The sequence below is a fragment of the Rhinolophus ferrumequinum genome, chromosome 21 (genome assembly GCF_004115265.2).
Source record: "Rhinolophus ferrumequinum isolate MPI-CBG mRhiFer1 chromosome 21, mRhiFer1_v1.p, whole genome shotgun sequence".
Taxonomy (NCBI): Eukaryota; Metazoa; Chordata; class Mammalia; order Chiroptera; family Rhinolophidae; genus Rhinolophus; species Rhinolophus ferrumequinum.
The window spans coordinates 19,207,487-19,227,581 of record NC_046304.1 but is presented as its reverse complement, the minus strand read 5'-3'; the positions used below and the strand labels follow the sequence as shown (position 1 = coordinate 19,227,581).

At 40.6% G+C, this 20,095-nt stretch overlaps 1 protein-coding gene across 1 annotated transcript in view; it reads left to right on the top strand.

The window, feature by feature from the left end:
- The first annotated feature begins 6,404 nt into the window (after positions 1-6,404).
- The window catches only part of NLK (nemo like kinase), a 144,963-nt gene continuing 131,272 nt past the window's right edge, over positions 6,405-20,095 (top strand). Inside the window, exon 1 of the mRNA XM_033091110.1 lies at positions 6,405-7,856. Within this exon, the coding sequence (XP_032947001.1) occupies positions 7,399-7,856 (458 nt within the window). The 5' untranslated portion in view covers positions 6,405-7,398. The remainder of the gene's footprint in view (positions 7,857-20,095) is intronic.

The following is a 20,095-nucleotide window of genomic DNA, read 5'->3' as shown; positions in this document are numbered from 1 at the left end:
TCTGGTCCCGCTCCCCACACGGAATGCAGGATATGGTGAGGCCAAAAAGGAACACCCACGGAGCCATGGATAGGGGAGTCACACCACTATATTCTTGCTGGCGGCTGGGTTGGAGATACAGGAGGCAGGAGCCACACAATCCGCAATCCGCCGTCTTCTTCTCTGCCAACCAACCAACCAACACCCCAGCGTAGACACGGCAGTTATACTAGTGGCTAATGGCTAACTGGTAACAACCGATGGCCACCCAGCCACAGCAGATGGCCATCTGATTACAGCTGATGACCATCTAATAATCGGGCCAGCACCTTTCCACGTGAGGCTGAGAGCTTGGAAACTGTTCTCTGGGACTCTGTCCCTACACTTGCTCACACTCTGTTTTATCAAGCCTCCAGGTTTACTTTGGCACTGACAGCTTTAGACCCTGTCACAAAGCCAATAGAAGATAGAGGGCCTAGAGGGGCACTAGAAAATAAATGGGGCGTAAATAAGAGAATAAATTTACAATTTATTAAGATTAAGTATCACTTCTTATCCCCCCCACCCAACTCCCCAAACAGAAGAGCATTGGAAATGGAGACGCCCCAGGGGAAAAAAACAAATTGATCAGTAAATAATACAAAGAAGTGGGGAAGGAAGCTATCTGTATTGAGTGGCTACTCTGTGTCAGGCCCTGTCCTAGGTGTTTCATATATTAATATATGACCCTGTTAAATCCTGTCAATATCCTGTCAAAGTAGAAATTACATTCTACTTCAGAATAGGTATTACTAAACCCCTTTCATAGTTGAAGAAACTAAAGCTCAAAAGTGTTAAGTGCCCAAATTCACACAGCTGACATGTGAAAAAATGCTCAACATCACTGATCATCAGAGAAATGCAAATAAAAACCACAATGAGATATCACCTCACCCCAGTCAGAATGGCTATCATCAACAAGACAAATAGTAACAAGTGTTGGAGAGGCTGTGGAGAAAAAGGAACCTTCATAGACTGTTGGTGGGAATGCAGACTGGTGCAGCCGTTATGGAAGGCAGTGTGGAGGTTCCTCAAAAAATTACGAATATAATTACCATATGACCCAGCAATCCCTCTCCTGGGTATCTACCCAAAAACTCTGAAAACATTTATACAGAAAGACACGTGTGCTCCAATGTTCATTGCAGCTTTGTTTACGGTGGCCAAGACATGGAAACAACCAAAATGTCCTTCGATAGATGAATGGATAAAGAAGTTGTGGTATATATACACAATGGAATACTATTCGGCGGTAAGAAAAGATGATATAGGAACATTTGTGACAACATGGATGGATCTTGAGAGTATAATGCTAAGCAAAATAAGTCAGACAGAAAAAGCAGAGAACCATATGATTTCACTGATATGTGGTATATAAACCAAAAACAACAAAAGAACAAGACAAATGAGAAACAAAAACTCATAGACACAGACAATAGTTTAGTGGTTACCAGAGGGTAAGGGGGCGTGGAGAGTGGGAGATGATGGTAAGGGGGATCAAATATATGGTGATGGAAGGAGAACTGACTCCGGGTGGTGAACACACAATGGGATTTATAGATGATGCAATATAGAATTGTACACCTGAAATCTATGTAATTTCACTAATAATTGTCACCCCAATAAATTTTAAAAAAAAATTTAAAAAAATTCACACAGCTAGGAAATTTTTCATAGTATCCCCTTTCAATTGAAGACATTTGAATGTCTAAGTTCTTCAGGGGAGGGAGACATCCAGAGGGCCTAGTATCAGAGAAAGTCTTCATGAAAGATCTGAGTTTCCAGGAGCAGAGCCTTGAAAAGTGAGGAGAACTTAGGTAAAAGGAATTCCAGGCCTACAGGGAGGAGTTTGGACATGGAGGAAGTATGACCCAGGAGGGTGTGTGTGCTAAAAGGTCAGAGGTTGGTCCTACTGCCTGCCACTAAGGATTTGGAAAAAAATTTTGAAAAGGTATCATGGACCCAGTGAGGGAATTCCTTGATTGTCAGGCTTAAAAGTGGAAGAATTTTCTGCCTACTCTTCCCTGACTCCATAGCATCATTTCTTTGGCCATTCCCTCCAGCTGTATGGTGCAGTAGTAAGACTATGTACTGCAGAGCTGGCCACTCCCTGGGTTTGTGAGGTTCAAGTTACTTTGCCTTCCTGAGTCTGTTTCTTCATTTGCAAAATGGAATGTAGTGATGATTTGTCATGTGACAGTCACTGAGCAACCAACGCTGTTGAATGTGAGTTGCCCTCTTGGTTTCCTTTTAATCCCCCTGGCCTGGCCCAGGTTCTACAAAGTCTCCCCTGGCAACTCAAGAGGGAGCCAGTTCTTGGAAAAAAGGGAAGATCACCTCCCACTTCCTGCACATTCTATTCCTGCTTATGCATTCTGATGTCCTTTTTGCTTTTTTTAGGCTCTAAGTGCTATCCTGCTGACTAACTTCCGACTTCTTGTTCATCATGTTTAGCTCCTGAAAATGGAACAGAATGGAAAGGGCCGGATACTGTGCTGTCTGGTGATGTGTTTCAGGGAAATTGGGTGGCTGTCAGGCCAGCCCCACGTGGATGGAATGCTGGGGACATGAACAGTGCCCAAAGTGTATTTCTCATCTGACACTGCAGGACACGCTGCCTTGGATTGTAATACTAATAATAACCACCCCACTTACTATCTCTGATGAGCCAGGCAGGCCCTGATGAGCTCTGTACTTTCCACAGCTGTCTATTTGAATCATTACCACCACTGGAGAAGTTAGGGATCCTCTCTATTTTATGGACAAGGAAATTCAGACTAAGACAAGTTAAGCAACTTGCCCAAGATCACAGAGCTAGGAAGGGGCAGAGCAGAGATTCACACCCATGATCTAGATCTATGCTGTCTAATATGGCAGCCACTAGCCCCATGAAGCTAATGAGCACATGAAATATGACTAGCATGACCGAGGAAATTGATGTTTTAATTCAACTGAGATGTACTGTAGACGCAAAAGATATATCAGATTTCGGATTTCGAAGGCCTAGTATCAAAATATATATACAGGGCCAGCCCGGTGCTCAGGTGGTTGGAGCACCATGCTCCTAACGCCGAGGTCGCAGTTTCGATTCCCACATGAGCCAGTGAGCAGCGTTCTCTACAGTGAAGATTGTGAACAGTGGCACTCCCTGGAGCTGGGCTGCTGTGTGCTGCCACGGGCTACTGTGTGCTGTCAGGAGCAGCCGGTGGCCAGTGTGAGTGGCCGGCAGCCAGCATGAGCTGCCATGAGCTGTGAGCAGCCGACTGACTACCAGCGACTGACTGCCTCAGCCAGGGGGGAGCGCAAGGCTCATAACACCAGAATGGGCCAGGGAGCTGTGTCCTACACAACTAGACTGAGAAACAACATCTTGAACTGGAGTGGGGTGGGGGTAGGTGGAAGAAGGGAGAAAAAAGAATATATATACAACTTTTACATTAATTACATGTTAAAAACGAAAATATTTTGGATATATTGGGTTAAATAAAATATATTAAAAATAATTCTGTTTCTTTTAATTTTTTAATGAGTACTTGAACATTTAAAATTTCATAGTGCCTCTCATTATATTTCTGTCGGACAGGACTGATCTAAACTATGAACATTAAATGGTCACTAGACCAGTGATTTCTCAATATCTTTTGATAATTTTGGAGGGTCATGAATCCCAACTTATGTATTTAAAGATTATATACATGTACACTACTCTGTATATTATGTACATTATAAAACATTCACAAAATGGACATTTTAAAAAGATGAAATAAAAAATAAGCAGCATTTATTATACTAATTTCCTCCTGGAGCCTATTCCTAGTTCACTTTGCACCACCTGGAGTGTACACACACCAGTTTGGAAATTCTTGTACCACGCTTCGAGTCCCTGAAGGGCAGAGACTTTAATTCAAGTATCCCCCTCCTCCACTTTTGAACCTAGCACCATGCCTAGATACAGTTCATGTTCAATAAATGTTTGTGGCAGAAATAAATAGCTCTTAAGAGCAAACATTTTCTGGTCGATTGCATGTATTTATTTCACACGTCTTGAGTACTTTCTAGGAGCCAGATACTATACTAGGTGCCGAAAGGTAAAAGTTTAAGAAGACTCAGCCCCTTCCCTCTGGCCAGTGCTTTCTCAAACTTTGGCACATGTAAAAATCACCTGGATGGCTTGATAAACAGATTCCTGCCCCCACTGCCAAGACATTCTGATTCAGTAGACCTGAGACTTTGCATTTCTAAGATGCTTCTAGGAAACTATACTTTGGAGGAGACTGATATGCATCGGGAAATTGGAAAGGCATCCCAAATACTATGTGAGCGTGGGACTAGGGAGATAGAGTGAAGATATACTAACTTTTACCATTTGCCAAGAACTTTAAAATATATCACCTAATTTAACATCTCAACTTGACGCACATATTATCATCTTCATTCTCAGCTGAGGCAACTGAGATTCAGGTTAGTTAAATTACCTAAGTCAGAACTAGTAAACAGCCTAGCTTAGATTGGTACCCACTTCTCCTGCACTCAATAACTCATGCAAATATTGTTGCTTCTTCATCTTTTAGACACTGCCTTAGGACACAGGCATACAACATTGAGTGGGACAGGCAAGCTTTCTGTCCTGGTCAAATTCAGTAAACAATTAAAATATAGAGTTCTCAGTGCTATGAGGGAGGCAGTGCCATGGAGCTTTATAACAGAGACACATACTCTGCAACACTGTTGGGGAAAGCTTTCCAGGACAAAAAAGTGAAACTTACGCTCATATGTGAAGACCTGAATGAAGAAAGTGGGAACCAGATAGTGCTGGGCCATTTACACTTACTGACTTTCATCAAGGGTAGGGACATGTTAGACTTGTAGTTTTAAAAGATTGCTATGCTCTCAATGGAGGACGGATTAGAGGAGAGTTAGCCTGTAGGCAGCAAGATGCCTTAAAGGTGCTAGTGGTGAAAATTTGGGTAATACTGTGGTGACTGGGGTGGGAGGAGGGGCGTGTAGAAGTGTTTAAAAGTATTTAAAATTTGATAGTTGATTAGAAGGGGAGGAGTGAGCAGGCAAAAGAAGAATCAAAGATGATCTCCAGGGTTCTGGGTGCACACTTTTATTAAAATAAGGTTCTGTAAGCTTATTATTTCATATTTTAAAAAGAAAATTCAGATAAGTGAGGTTATGTGAAAGTGAAAGAAAGATGTTATTTTAGTAAGATTCAATGACTAGAAATTATTGACTTGGAAAGTATAGGAGAAAATTACGACATTTGTTGTTAAGTTTATTATTTTTGTTGTTTTAATTTGTATTTGTATCGATAGCCTTACTGTCCGTTGAGGGTGGAGTTGTGAATGCTGGAGATAATGCTTCTTTGTGCCAAGATCAGGATTAGCCATGGAGGACTAGCCATAGGCTATGAACTGTCAATCTACTGAGTTTCTCCTGTGACTGTCGTGTTGAGTAACCTTGGACCTTGAGTTTCTGTAGCTCGACATCCCTCTTTGCTCCCCCCTGTTTCTCCACATCTTACGCCTTTAAAAGGGATACTACGGTAGAGGGTTCCCATCAATGGACTAGCGCAGATTTAGACTCCGCCTTCTTCGCCTTGGTCCCGCCCCTTTCTTTAGACCACACCCCTTTGACTTAGGCCCGCCCCCTGAAGAGGTCGTCGCTGATATGACAGCGAATTCTCCACAATCCTGACCTATAGGAGATGTGAAAGGTGGGACTGAGGTCAATCTTTTCTTCCATTTGTCAAATCAAGTGTCTATCTGGCCCTAGTCCCAGCCCATTTCATTTTCAAGCCAAGGATTGGTTGCTCTGTTCGTGGTCCCCAGCTCATTATTGGTTCTTTCATTCCACCCTCTCTTCCAGCTCTTGCAGGCGGGATCAGCACGCAGCTTCCTGCGCCTGCCAAAAAAATAAAAGAAGAAAAAAGAAAAGAGGAGAGAGGCGAAAGAAAATGTCACGGAGATCTTTGGTTTTTAATTCGCTTTTAGCCTTGTCGGTCAGGCCAAACTCTGCCTTTTGATTGGTCTTTCTATCTGCCCATCCTGGATCGGGGGCGGGATTTCCCCAGGAGACCTACACCTTGTTGCCACTGGCCGAACAGTGCGCCTGTCTGAAGCTCCCGGCCCTGGATTGGAGGCGGACGCGGACAGGTGGGCGTGGATTGGCTAGGGCAGCCGGTCAGTGTGAGGCGGGGGCGGGGCCTTGGCGGCTGGTTGCGCGTGTCCGCCGCTGGCTCCGCTCTATCCGGCTTTGCTAGGGGAGGTGAGTCCGGCCGCGGCGGTACCGGCGGCTGAGGAGGCGGCGGCTGAGGAGAAAGCGGCCGCAGCGACTGAGGAGAAAGCGGCCGCGGGGACGGAAGCCGGGTGGGGGGGAGGGGGGGAGACGGAGCAGCCTTGAGCCCTGCGGGGGCCGTCGTGCGGGGGGACCCACCCGCTCTCCCCCCCAACCCTTCAAGCAGAAGCAGCCGGCGGCGGCGGGGGTAGGAGTCAGCCCGCTTCCGACTGCACCCCGCCCGCCTCCCGGGGGCTGCTATTCTTTGGCCCCGGGACCCCAACCTCATCCCGGGGCGGTTCCCTCTGTCGGAGCGTCCGAGTGCTGCCCACCTCTCTTTCATTCCTCTGCACCTCCTTACCTTCACTTTGCCCCGGTTCTCTTTCTCCTCTCTGCCCTGCCCTGCCGCCTCCTCTGCTCACTCTGTCCCTTCTGCCTCCTTCCCTGGCTCTTTTCTGTTCAGGAAAGTTTAGTACCCCCAGTGCAATCAGGTCAACCTGACTAGGAGTAGGGGGAGATGTAGGGAGGCCTGAGAGTTCGAGGGGGGGGGAGCTGATTTCCCTGGAAATTTCCCCTCATCTCTTTAATTTGGGGTGGTTGGAATTTTTTTACATTGTATTTTTGAGGAGGTGGTAGTGTTTAAAAAAGGATGTGGGAATGGAAGGGGTAGATGAGTCAACCCTCTTACAAGATTCCAAGGGTGGTGTGTTACCTGATCCTTTTCGTGTGTGGAGTTCAGGGGGTCCGGAGGTTTGGCCTTTATTCCCACATTCGAAATTGGAACCGCCCCCAAATTAAGGATGGAGTTTTAGTACCCACTTGTGGCAGGAAACCTGGGGGGAAGGGGTCCCTTTTTCCTTTTTCTTTTTTCTTTTTCTTTTTCGTTTTCTTTTCTTTTTTTGGTAACCCACACCCTTCCACACACGCTCACCCCCAATCTCAACACCAAGATCCTCTTCCTTACTTGGATTGACTGATGAAGACGTAAGGCCAGTTACGCTCCATGTTTTTGGAGGTGGAGTGAGTGGTTTTTCTTCATTTCTAAATGGCCAAATGACAGCTTGACCCAGTTTGCTTTCCAATCAAAGAGCATTTTTTTGAATGTCTCTTTGTGGCGCAAGAGCCAACGCAAAAATGATGGCGGCTTACAATGGCGGCACATCTGCGGCAGCAGCAGGTCACCACCACCACCATCACCACCACCTTCCACACCTCCCTCCTCCTCACCTTCACCACCACCACCACCCGCAACACCATCTTCATCCGGGGTCGGCTGCTGCTGTACACCCTGTACAGCAGCATACTTCTTCGGCAGCTGCGGCAGCCGCAGCAGCGGCCGCAGCTGCAGCCATGTTAAACCCTGGGCAACAACAGCCATATTTCCCATCACCGGCACCGGGTCAGGCTCCTGGACCAGCTGCAGCAGCCCCAGCTCAGGTACAGGCTGCCGCAGCTGCTACAGTTAAGGCGCATCATCATCAGCACTCGCATCATCCACAACAGCAGCTGGATGTTGAGCCGGATAGACCCATTGGATATGGAGCCTTTGGTGTTGTCTGGTGAGTATCAGAAGAAAGACACAACTTCTCATGGTGTCCTCTCGTGGTGGTGATTGGGTGAGTCATCTCATGGTTTTCTCCACGTTGACCAAAGTGGAGCAAGCTTCTCCCCTTAACTGTAGGAAGACACGCTCACGTGCGCGGGACAGTGCATTGGCTATGAAGCCTTCTGCTTTGAGTCATGGCAAATTTTGGTGGAGAACCCTCTGATGAGTCACATACATAAGTTTGCTGTCTACCAAACTTTTTGTTTAGAACCTAAGCAAGCCACTAAATGTAGGATCAGTAGTTGAATGTGTGAAACGCTTATTCCTGCAAAGACCTTGGTCATCTCTCCTGTATGATTTAGTTTGAATCAGTCGCCCAGTGGCAGCAAATGTCCCAGCTGACCCAGGCTCAGTTCCTTTCATTCATCTTGCCATGGGGATGTGCTTTGCACAACTACTTGGCTATCCTTTCTGTCTTTTCAGTCCTTAATTTGTGATCTTTATCCTCAGAAAGAGGATTGGGGTCATAGTTGAACCAGTTAAGTCATTTCTTGAGTGGTTTATTTTAAATTATAAAGTTACAATTGGGAAGTATGTAGCTTTAGCCTTTTGATAAGACTGCATTAAATATAGCATCACACATGAGTACCACAAATGAGGTCAGTAGACTGTAGCTATGCAGTGGCCCACATTTGGTGTAATGTTTTAGTGTCATTTAGGGCCTCTTTAGTTCCTGTTATCCCTTGGTTGCTGTAGGAGGAAGTATATTAATACTTTTTAAACATGAAATTCCTCTATCTTTACTAATGCTATGATATTTTTAAAAGTTTAAGAGCTTCTTAAAGGCAACATGTTGTCTCTTTACCCTTCGTAGGAAGATTAGTAGTGTATAATAAAATGTATTTATCATTGTAGGATTCTATTCCTATCAAAACTAGAGTGAACTGAGTTTTTCCCCCAAGGATTAAGTATTCTGGTGTGGCTAGATGAATTGATGTTTTGAGTGTGTTCAAAAATAGATTCTTGTTAATGTCTAGAAAAGCCCCCATCACCACAGGAAAAAGAAGGAACTCTTTGGAACTAGCCTGGTAAATGTTTCCTTTCGTCACTGTTTTTCAGGCTATAAGCGATGAGTATCATTTTTGCATTACATTTGACCATCTTTATATGCAGTTCAGATTTTACAGTGTAGGCTACTAAGTGATCTGATTCTTTTTTAAACTAGTCGAGTCCAGTGTTTGCCCAGCTAGCTCTTTCAGGAGGTTGCTGCTTTAGTGCTCCCTTCCCCAAGGAGAGGGGGATTGTTGGTGGGAAAGAGTGTAGCCGGTAATGGTGCCTCTTTAGTCACTCTGCTCAGGGACCTGCCTGTTCTTGCCTTCCTCTCCTTCCTTCCATAGCCTTTCCTCAGGGATTGCACTGTGAACTTCCATCTCTTGCCTGACCCTTGAGGATTTCAAAGCTTGGGGGAGGGCGATGAGGGTGGTGTGAGAGTGGACAGGAAAAATTGTGTTCCTTGCTTTAAAAGTTCTCACTGATTTACTGAGAATGTGCGTGGATTTTCTTCGACCTGGATGCTCTTTCATTTTAGTACTTTGCGTACAATGCTAAGAACTAGAGATACTGAAGGGGAAACAGGTTGCAGCATTCTTGCTTATGAAGGTGTTACCTATATTTCTATCCAATGGTGATGTGATTTGTAGAAGTCTTAACTTCACGTGGGTGCTAAGGGAAAAGCTTTTATTTTTAAAGGGGAGGGAGGTGAGGAACTGGAGTGCTGAAATGTCTCCCCCAGTGAACGTTCTGGTAGTGGGTATTCTGAATTCCTGATACATGAAAATCCGAATGTGTTTGATGTGAATTCACTCTAGATTCACTGATTGCCGCCTTCTACCATCTGTGGAGTTCGTTCCATGTACTTGAAGTTCCTCCTTCTGAGCACTGTCTTCTATGGCAAGACACCAGTTTTGTGTTTGCCTATTTCACTGACTACATTTGTAAGCCCCTTGAGGGTAAGGTCTGCTAGAGTACTACTCTTTCTCCCCAGCACTTAGCACAGTGCTGCGGCATCTTTGCTGCTTGGTTACTTGATCTGGTCAGGTCCTTCTTTGTTCTTTAGCCAGATTTTTCTAGTTAGCTGCATTGTTTTTATCAGCTGTTACAGGTGAAATACAATTTGGTATGAAAAAAAGGGAAGAGTTCCAGGTGTGTGTTTTAGTATGCAAATGCTTTTCTATTTTTATATTTACATATTGATGACTTGCTATCTGAATTGTTTATTGTATTTGGAATATAACCGCTGTGTGACCTGATTAAGATTATGAAAACTAGAGATTTGAACACCAAACCAGTGTGAATTGCACTCGTATTCTGAAACCCAAGCTAAAGATATTAAGTGATGTTTTTTACCCTTTAACTAACTCTACCAGAATTTTTCTTTTTAATTTAGGAAGCACCCAGTAGAAACAATTATTTTCTAAAATGATTAAAATGGAACATAAAAATATTCTTCCAATGATGCATCATTTGATTCAAAGCACCATATACCTATTCATATACCTATTTGGACATTGTAAGATTCACTTAGATTCAAATATATTTAATGCATTTTGCAAGTATTTTTCTTCGGCATAGCATAGGAAACTATCTCTGCTCTCATGTCTTTTTATGTATATGCACCCAGTGGCACTGATGGCAAAAAACGCTGCATGTAATCTTGAGGAATATTGTTGTTCCTCTATGTAGACACGGAGAGATATTTGTAGAAGTGATGTAGCATTTTACCATTCCGATTTATCACAGAGCAATTTAGTCTACCAGGCTTGATTTCTCTCTCTGCTGAATTTAACTAGTGGAATAACTTATCAGTATCGGGCAGTTGTGTAAAAGTAGTGAATTACCTATTAGCTTGCTGGTAAAGATGGTGCTTTGACAGTTCAATTAAGGTTTCATTAACAACTGCCTGCTGTTTTTCTATCTCAAAGTAAGGGTTCCAATTTACCTGGTAATACGATCATGGGGTAGCCTGAAATACACTCATTGCCAGTGATAGAATATTGTTGATGGATTATCAAAGCATCATATATAAGTTGACCTTCTTTATCAGATTGTTAAGGTTTCCAAATGCCCATATGGTCATTTTCATAATGCAAAACCAAAACACAAAACAACCCACAAACAGAAACCTCAGTCATTTGGTGAGCATATTATAAATACCTTTTAGTCTGTAGTTCATCTTTACTAGAGGAAAGTGAGTATGTTGTTCTTAAAAATGTGGCAACTCTGGGACAGTATTACAGTATAAGGCTTCAGGGTCTTATGAAGTGTATACTTTTGAGAGTTGGAGGAAGTTGACCACATAAGAGAGGTTTGAGGACTGCAAAACCCAGGCAGTTTTGACAGTGGCAACCTGAAATATCATAGATTGAATTAATGGCACATATTGCCACCTTGATAAAAGTGAGTTTTAGAAAAGCTTCTATTTTATAAAATTAGTGTTTTGGTTTTTTACTTACCCGATTCATTGAAAGATAAGGATCCTGGAGGTTGGTCTGGTGCCTTTATACCCCCAAATTGGAGAACTTTGAATTTTATTCTAACACCTTCAGCAGATTCCTTTCATTTAAGTCTTTCACAACTTAAGCATCACTGTAGTGATACTTAGTTACTGTATGTGTGATCTTGATAAATTGTTTAACCTCTCTATTCCTCTTCTATAAAGTGAGTATGATAATACCTATCTCATAGGATTGGCATGAGGATTAAATGAGGTAATCCTTGTGAACCAATGGGTACGCTGTCTAGCACACAGTATTTACTCAATAAACGTTAGCTGTTTTTATTGTAGTTATTGTTGGTAGAAAATCAAACTGTTGTATTAGTGTGTATAGAAGTGATTTCATATATAGTCAGATTTACCAGGTGAAATCAGCATGCAGACTATTTTTGGAGGCATGACTTAAAATATCATAGTGTCCACTTCGTTGTGCTATATGCCAGGAAGATAAGGAAGGTTGAATTTAGAGTCGGGGGAAAAAATACTCTGTCCTCGTCTCTCAAGTAAAAAACAAACACATAAAAAATGTATAATATACGTGTTTGTGTGGACCTGGTAGGTGTTCCAGTCAGGTCATCTACACTGTTTTAGAAAGTATTCCGGATTTACGTCCTGGGAAGGAAATTTTTTTCTTCTCAGAATGTAACAAGTGAGAGACATCCTTATTGTCAAAGTTCAGCTGTACTGGAAATTTATTTTACTTGGGTTTGGATGAAAAAGTGTGAATTGCTAAACAAGATCCCAGTGAGGTGGGAGAATGTGTGATTTAATGAAAAATTATTCAGTGTAAATTCTTATGCACGGCAAAGATTGTCTAGCTTGCTCATCTTATGAAAATTAGAGGCATCATTTTTTTTCTGATGTTTTCTCTGGTCCTCTTATTTATTCCTCAAATAGCGAACTATAATTTGGAAAAATGGGGAATGCTTTTGGGATGGATATGTTTGGGGAAAATCCTGGAGTTAGTTGCATCAGAAAGTGTAGTATACTAAAGTGTATTGTTACTAACTGTGTTTTGCAGTTTGCAGGTTAAGAATTTGTAGTATTGAGAAGTTTCTCTGTTGGCCAAGATTAACAGCCACAGCTGGATTCTTGGGGGGTGGGGGTGTCTGCTGTGTGAAAAGAGCTTTGAAGAGGCAGAGCCTGCACCATAAAAAGGAAATAAATGATTGCTCTTCTAGACATAACAGAGCATTCGTGTGAAACTAGAAATGTGGAAATCTATATTGTTAATTTTAACTACAAACAAATGTACTTTTAGAAACTTCAGGTTTATGGTCAAGAAAGCAGAGAGAGAATAAAAGTAAACAATCTAATGATACTGAGCAGGTTTCTTGGTGACAGAAACTTAGTTGCCAGTGTCAAAATTGCCTGGGTTTAGCAGTCCTCAAACCTCTCTCTCATGTGGTCAGTTTCCTCCAACTCTCAAAAGTATACACTTCATAATACTGGAAGTCATTTTGTACTTAGGCTCCTGTCAAGATTACCCAAATTATATTCAAAAACCAAAAATGAAACAAAACCACAACAAAAGAAATGCGTTTTATTCTTGGGGATAAATTTCATGTTATGCTATTGAATATCAGCTTAGAAGAAGAAAAACAAATATTTTTTTATTTAAAAAAAAAAGACATTTCAGAAAGAATTGCCTTTTCAAACAAGCTAAAACAACAATATGCCTCAGAATTACATGCAGCTTTTTTAGCCATCAATTAGTACCACTGGTGCATGTCCTGCAAAAGAAATAAGGGCAGATAGGGTTCCCTTTCAATATGCTATGCTAGGAAAAGAATATTTGCAAAATGCATTAATTGAATATATGTTTGAATCTAAGTTCTGGGGTTTTATCCTCAAGACATGGGCAACTATAGAAATGTTCCTTGATATAAGGCCATTCTCTAATGGAGTACTGGAATATTTCATTATCTTCACAACTTGGAGCATTAGCGTTTTCACTGACTTTCTATATTGTGGAGTGGCTATTCTTGGTGATTTTTATTAGATTTGTTGATGTACGTCCTAGCAGTTCAAGAATCTACTGTTTATATACTATATGTTTCCTTAATATGCTGATTTGAGATCTTTGGTGGAAATTGTCAAGAGCAAAGAAACTTTTCCATTTGTCATCCAACCAAACAGAAAGAAGCCATTGGGGTAGAGGCTTTTTCATTATAAGGTTATAGTTGGGTTTTACTTAAAATTCCCTGTGCATCCATAATACTCCAGTGAATTATTTGTTGATTGGGTCATCTAGTGTAGATCAACAATGATTTCTTAACTAACGCAATATAGCTTGTCAGTTTGACCCTGTAGTTGCTTGAGGGCAACACAGAGTGCCTGAGGCAACTGTCAATATGCATGTGACAAGTCATTGTAGAGCTTGTCTGTAGTTTTCAGGTACCTAACATTAGGAAAAATTCTGGCACTCTGGCATTAGGAAAAGATGACTTCTAAGGAAACTATTGAGTTGAACTTGAACAGTTCATTGTAATGGTGTGAGTAGAGGGATGTCTGACGTTGATCATGATTGGTGCTCTTTACCTAAACCCAGTTTCATATCTGTGTTTTGAATTAATTTGGTCAATTTAATCATGTCTACTATCAGACAGTAGAAGGTTTTGACATTGTTGGAACTCACTAATCAGTGTATTTTTATTGTCATCCTGCTACTGACCAGCACTATTGTAAACACTAATGAGGATATTTAGTTCTATAAATAATTTTGCAAACCTTTATCAAGCTTCTGCTATTATCTGTACTGTTCTTGGTACTGGAATACAGCGATGTTTAAGTCATGATGTTGCCCTGAAGGAGCTTACAGTTAAGTAAACAGTATGAAAAATAATACATCCTCACTCTCAGGGAGTCTTGATGGAGAATTGAAACTAAATGTTGAAACCATTAAATAAAAAAATTTAAAGATACATTATTTTCCCTTGTTCTTACAATACTCATTTATTGTGTGTGGACTTATTTCCCAGGCACTGTGCTGGATGATAGGAATTTAAAGGATATTATGACCTATTGGGAGAGTGAGAAATTTGTAAATGGATAATTATCATTCATTGACATAAAGGCAGCAATAGAGATATTCCCTGGATATTACAGGAACATAGAGGAGGGATTTCTGTGGAAGGTATGGATGCTTCCGAGAAGAGGTAATACCTCAACTGAGTTTTAAGAATGGGAGTCAACGAATGGGGAGGGGCATTCTGGGTGGATGGGCCTATGTGCAGGAGACTGCGGGGCTGGAGTTGCCGAAATATCAAGTGCGGTGCATAGAGTGATCGGAGCTAAGGATGGGGGTGCAAGCTAGATCCAGAGCCTGAAGAAGCTGGAGTGCCCCGCTGACTAGTTGCGGTGCCATTGGTACTTGGGAGAGGAGCAAAAAACACCTCTTACTCTTTTTATGAATAAGCACATACATAGATACACAGTGTATCTATGGTATTAAAATTTCATGGGGGGATGATCGGGGGGAAAATGGTTAAAAAAACACTCCTTTGTCGTGGTGGTGGTGGGGGTGATAATGAAAAAGGTCGAAACACTGAGAATGGCAACCCCTGAAAGTATTTGAGTAAGAGAAAGAATTGTTCAGATTGATTTTTTTTTTTAAGATATGTAAATAGAAGAATAGAAGTAGTTGAAGTCTGAGCCTTAGGGAATGTTCTCAGTTGTAGATGGAAGAAATTATTGTAGGCGAAACAAAAGGGCAGTCAGGAAAATGTGTTCATGGTGATTGACAATTTAGGCATGGCAGAAGATAGGAAGATGGGAGTGATCTTTGGTGCAGATAAAGTCAGAGAAAATGAACGTGGAGAAAAGGCCACTGATGCGACAACATGGATGGACCTGGAGGGTATTATGCTAAGTGAATAAGTCAGACTGAGAAAGACAAATGCCATATGATCCTGCTTATATGTGGACTCTAAAGAGCAAAATAAACGAACAAAATAAAAACAGACTCATAGATACTGAGAACAAAGTGATGGGGGGGCGGGGTTAGGGAGCTGGATGAAAAAGGTGAAGGGATTAAGAAATACACATTGGTAGTTACAGAATAGCCATGGGGATGTGAAGTACAGCATAGATAATACAATCAGTAATGTTGCAATAACTTAATATAGTGCCAGGTGGGTACTAGACTAATCTTAGGAAATCACTGCATAAATTATATAAATGATTAACCACCAAGCTGTACACCTGAAATTAATATAAAATAATACTGTCAACTGTAACTGAAAAAAAGAAATACTTTTAAAAAAAGACCATTGAATTTAGCAAGTAGATCATTGATGGCATTTGAGAGAATGATTGTGTGTAAGTATACGTATATGTTTGATTCTAAAGAATATCTTCAACAGATGTTAGATAGCTTCTAGAATTGTTTAAAAGAAAAATGAGATAAATGTAACCCTGTTGCAATGTGATGACTTGACCTTATTGAACAGAACAGTTCTAGAGTCTCTTTGGGCCTTTATTGGGTGGTATACTTATTTCTGAACCAGTCGCTGGCAGTGGAGATAGGATTACTTTTGGTGTACCCCTGGACCTGGAGATGGAGCCTGTTATAAGTGGGGGGGCTGAATTGCAGCAGTGGATGCTGAGAAGGCAGGCAGTCGTTAATGACCAAGAACGCATTCATCTAACTTACGTCAGACTCAGAAGAACTTGACCGGAGCGTTTATAGAGCAAACTGGAATAATATTCTTTGTAGAGAAGTTGTCCTGTCTGCCCTGAATTATTTGGAGTGTTTTCCGTTTCCATTCTGAAGCTTTGTTTGCCTGAAGTAGCAGAAGGTAAAATTGGTACCTGATCCTTGCCATGTTTGCTTTCCTTCCCAGTTAGATCAGCTATCCCCCATTGATTTCTTTTCTTTCCTCTCTCAGTGTTGTGGTTTTGTTATCTAGATAAAGTTCTCAGTCTTGTTTTCAATTTAAGTAGTATAGAGTTCAGTAATGTCAGGCAGCGAACTCCTTACAGGGGACTGGACAACACAGAAACTTTTGTTTATCCATTTCTTGACCTAAAATTCTTGCTCTGAGCTGCAGAGAAAAGGTGAAGGGAGACATTTGAACAAATAGATAAAATTAGTCATTTGACCCAGATTGTAGCTATTTTTTTTCCCTCCGTCTGCTTGGATAAAAACCATCCTCAATTTACATAAGCAGGTGATTTTTCTTACATGCTAATTTTCTTAATGTACCATGGCAGAGAGCTGCAGATTTGCAAATTGTGTGAGTAAATTGAAATAAACCAGGTGACTATTTTACTTTATTATCTTACCAGTACAGAAGTACCCAAAGGGTGTAATTATCGGGTGATTGTCTCATTGCACATCTAAGTTAACAGGCAGCCTGGTGCAAAGTTTTTTCCCCCACTTTCTTCTCCACTTCCCTCTTTTTAATTTTTCAATAGGAAACTATTGATTTCTATATTTACTTTGACAGGCTAGAATTTTAGTAATCCAGATGTGGGGAAATTTGAGCTTTATTAAAAGTAAGCCAGAAGCCATAAAAATTGGCAAGTAATGTGGGTACTGTGCAGAAAAAGACACATGCATACTTGGTTTGAGTTTGAATTGCCTAGGAATTAGGTGAGAACCTTCAACTGTATTTAATTGGTTGGCTTCCTCTGTGTTCCTTTTTCCAGGTTATGCATGTGATAGTAATTGGGATTATTGTAAAGTGAACTGGGTGTGTCGTAAAGCCAGTGTTCAAAATAAATATTGATGCATTTTCTTTTAAAAACCAAATGAGTTAATTGCAAGCCAGTTTAAAATATCATTTCAAATAAAATAGAAATTTTAGAGAGGTACAACAGTTTGTTTTAGGGGCTTTTTTCCCAAAAGATTCATGAGAATAAATAATGTCGATCAATAAAGTACCTTTCTTTATTAAACTTCCCAATATTAAACTTAGTAATTAATGCTATTTAATTCCTCAGATGTTATATTATTATTTACCTAGTTATATGTTAGAGATTAAATTATACTCCCTGTAGCTTTGAAGTAATGACTTAGAAATGAATCATAATTGTAAGCTAGTAAGTTAAAAGTTTGGCTAGTCTTTTTATCCCAGTACTTACATATTTATCTTTAGTTTCAAGAAAAATAGTTCAGAAGAATTTTGAAGGCAAAAACAGTTCAAGAATGGGGCGGCTGCATGGCTCGGTTGGTTAGAGTGCGAGCTCTCAACACCAGGGTTGCCGGTTCGATTCCCATATGGGCCAGTGAGCTGTGCCCCCCCCCAGCCCCCCACAACTAGATTGAAAATGACTTGAGCTGAGCTGTTGCTGAGCCGCCAGTGGGCGGCCGGATGGCTCAGTTGGTTAGAGCACAAGCTCTTAACAACAGGGTTGCCAGTTCAAATCCCACATGGGATGGTGGTATGCGCCCCCTGCAACTAGATTGAAAATGGCAACTGGACTTGGAGCTGAGCTGCGCCCTCCACCACTAGATTGAAAAACAACGACTGATGGATGCTGGAAAAACACAGTTTCCCAGTATTACCCCATAAAAATTAATTAAAAAAAAAAGTGAATGCCCTGAGGAGGACAACATTTTAAGTACAGACGGACAGTATGATTTAGTAGATTAGAGCCTATACTCTGATGACAGATTGCCTGGATTTAAATCTTGACTCTACTGTTAATAAACGGCTAATAAGCTGTAGGCAGATTATTTAACGTCTGTGTACCTCATGACAGTCGTGTGTAAATCAGGGATAGTAATAGTATATCTCTCATAGGATAGTTGTGAGGATGAAATGAATTAGAATTGTGCCTGACACTATGTAAATGTTGGTAGCTGTCATAATTATTATTGCCACTTTCAGTATGAGTGAAAAAATAGGGTACCCCCTTAAAGCTCACTAATTTAGGGCAAATCATAAACAGCTTTTGTATGATTGTTGACAGGTATCAGGTATGTGATTATACCAGAGATTTTTTTGTGATTAACTCCAACTGTTTGAAAAATTCATTTAAATTCTAGAAAGCCTTCCAAATGTAAAATTTTCTTCAGCACTTAAAAGGAGGTGTTTTTTTTTCTCTTTAACTCCCTCCTTCTACCCCATTATCAAAGTAATAATGTTTATGGTAGGAAACTAGAAAAATACAGAAAAGCTGTTTGTAACCTACAACTCAGAGAGAGCCACGGATAGCATTTGGTATATTTTTTTTGTCCATTTTTTTACATGAAATGTGTGTTTATGTTTGTAGTATTATTAGAGTTGGGCTCATGATTACACTGCATGTACAATTTAGTATCTTGTCTGTTTCACTAACATTACAAAGGTAAATTTTGGCCTTTTTTTTTTTTTGAGGGCTATTTTTTTCATTCTCAAAAGCCTAGAACTCTTATTTGAAAGGAATTATAGAGTTGGAAGATACTTTAGAGTGCATTTAGTGTAACTGCCTCCTTTTATAAATGGGAAAATTGAGACCTGGAGAAGCTAAGAGATTTGTTCAAGGTCACACAGCTGGTTAGAAGCTGAGCCACAACCCTTACTCTTTTGCTGCTTTACCAGTAATACCTGTCCAACTTAATGCCCATTGAAACTGGAGGAAGTGTTCTTATAAAAACAAAAAAACAGAAACTCTATAAAGAAGCCAGGAACAATGCATCTAAAAAAACAGTATTTAGAATACTCTGTTGGTTGCTTTTTGTGTGCCAGTGACTCTAAGGTTTCTGGTAAAAGTTTAATGTCACGAGTTACAAGGCTTTTGGTGGAAGACAACTCAATCTTTTCACAGTACATGTAATTGTGTATCTATTTTGACGATATTGTGCTCCTCCCCTTTTTATTTTTGAAAATTTTTAAACCTCAGAAAATTTAGAAGAATTATACAATAATATACCCTTAAACCATTCTTCTAGATTTATATTTTGTGACTTTTGCTTTATCTACTTTGAGGCTATTTTTACAGAATTTGCTAAAATGGCGTTTTGATTAAATTTAGACTTAAAATGTTAAGAAATTTATGGTCACTGCATCAACTCACTGTTCCATGTAATAAATCTTGTAAGTTGTCCAACTAGAGAAGGGACTGGAAGTTTTCAAGCTTGTGACTTTTGGAATGCTATTTATTCTCTTAATACTTAAAACAAAATTCAGTGTGAATCATGTGTAACTGAAACATATACCAGTCAAAACTAGGCTTCAGGCAAAGTAGAAATATTCCATTCTGCAAAGGTTTTCTTTTTTGTGGTATTTATCTCAGATTGGGAGTTAAGGGACATTTTCAAAATAAGAACCTAAGGTCTGGTTTCACAATTTTGTGACAGAGGATATGACTGAGAATATTACATTATTGAAGCTAAATTTTAAGTTACTGTAGTTTTTTTAAGTAAATTACCCTAATACAGTCACATGAGCTGATGATGCTGTATTTGTGTCACCCAATTCACTGCTCTGTATTTTTCAGTACCAAATAATTCCTTTGTTAAACTCATTTTCAGTAAATGAGCCATTGTTTCCCAAAGGGTAATGATTATTTCTATATATAGCACAAATCCCTAAGAAATAGATTTTAAAGTCTAAAATATCAGTGTTTGGAAGTGGTTGAAATTGTCACTCTGTATATCAAGCCACAACAACTGTGTATGGAAAGGGCTGCTGATGTGTTCACTCCCTAGGCTACAATATGAGATAGTATGCTTACTAGAAACCAACTGACAGCAGGTCTTTAAAAGTGAA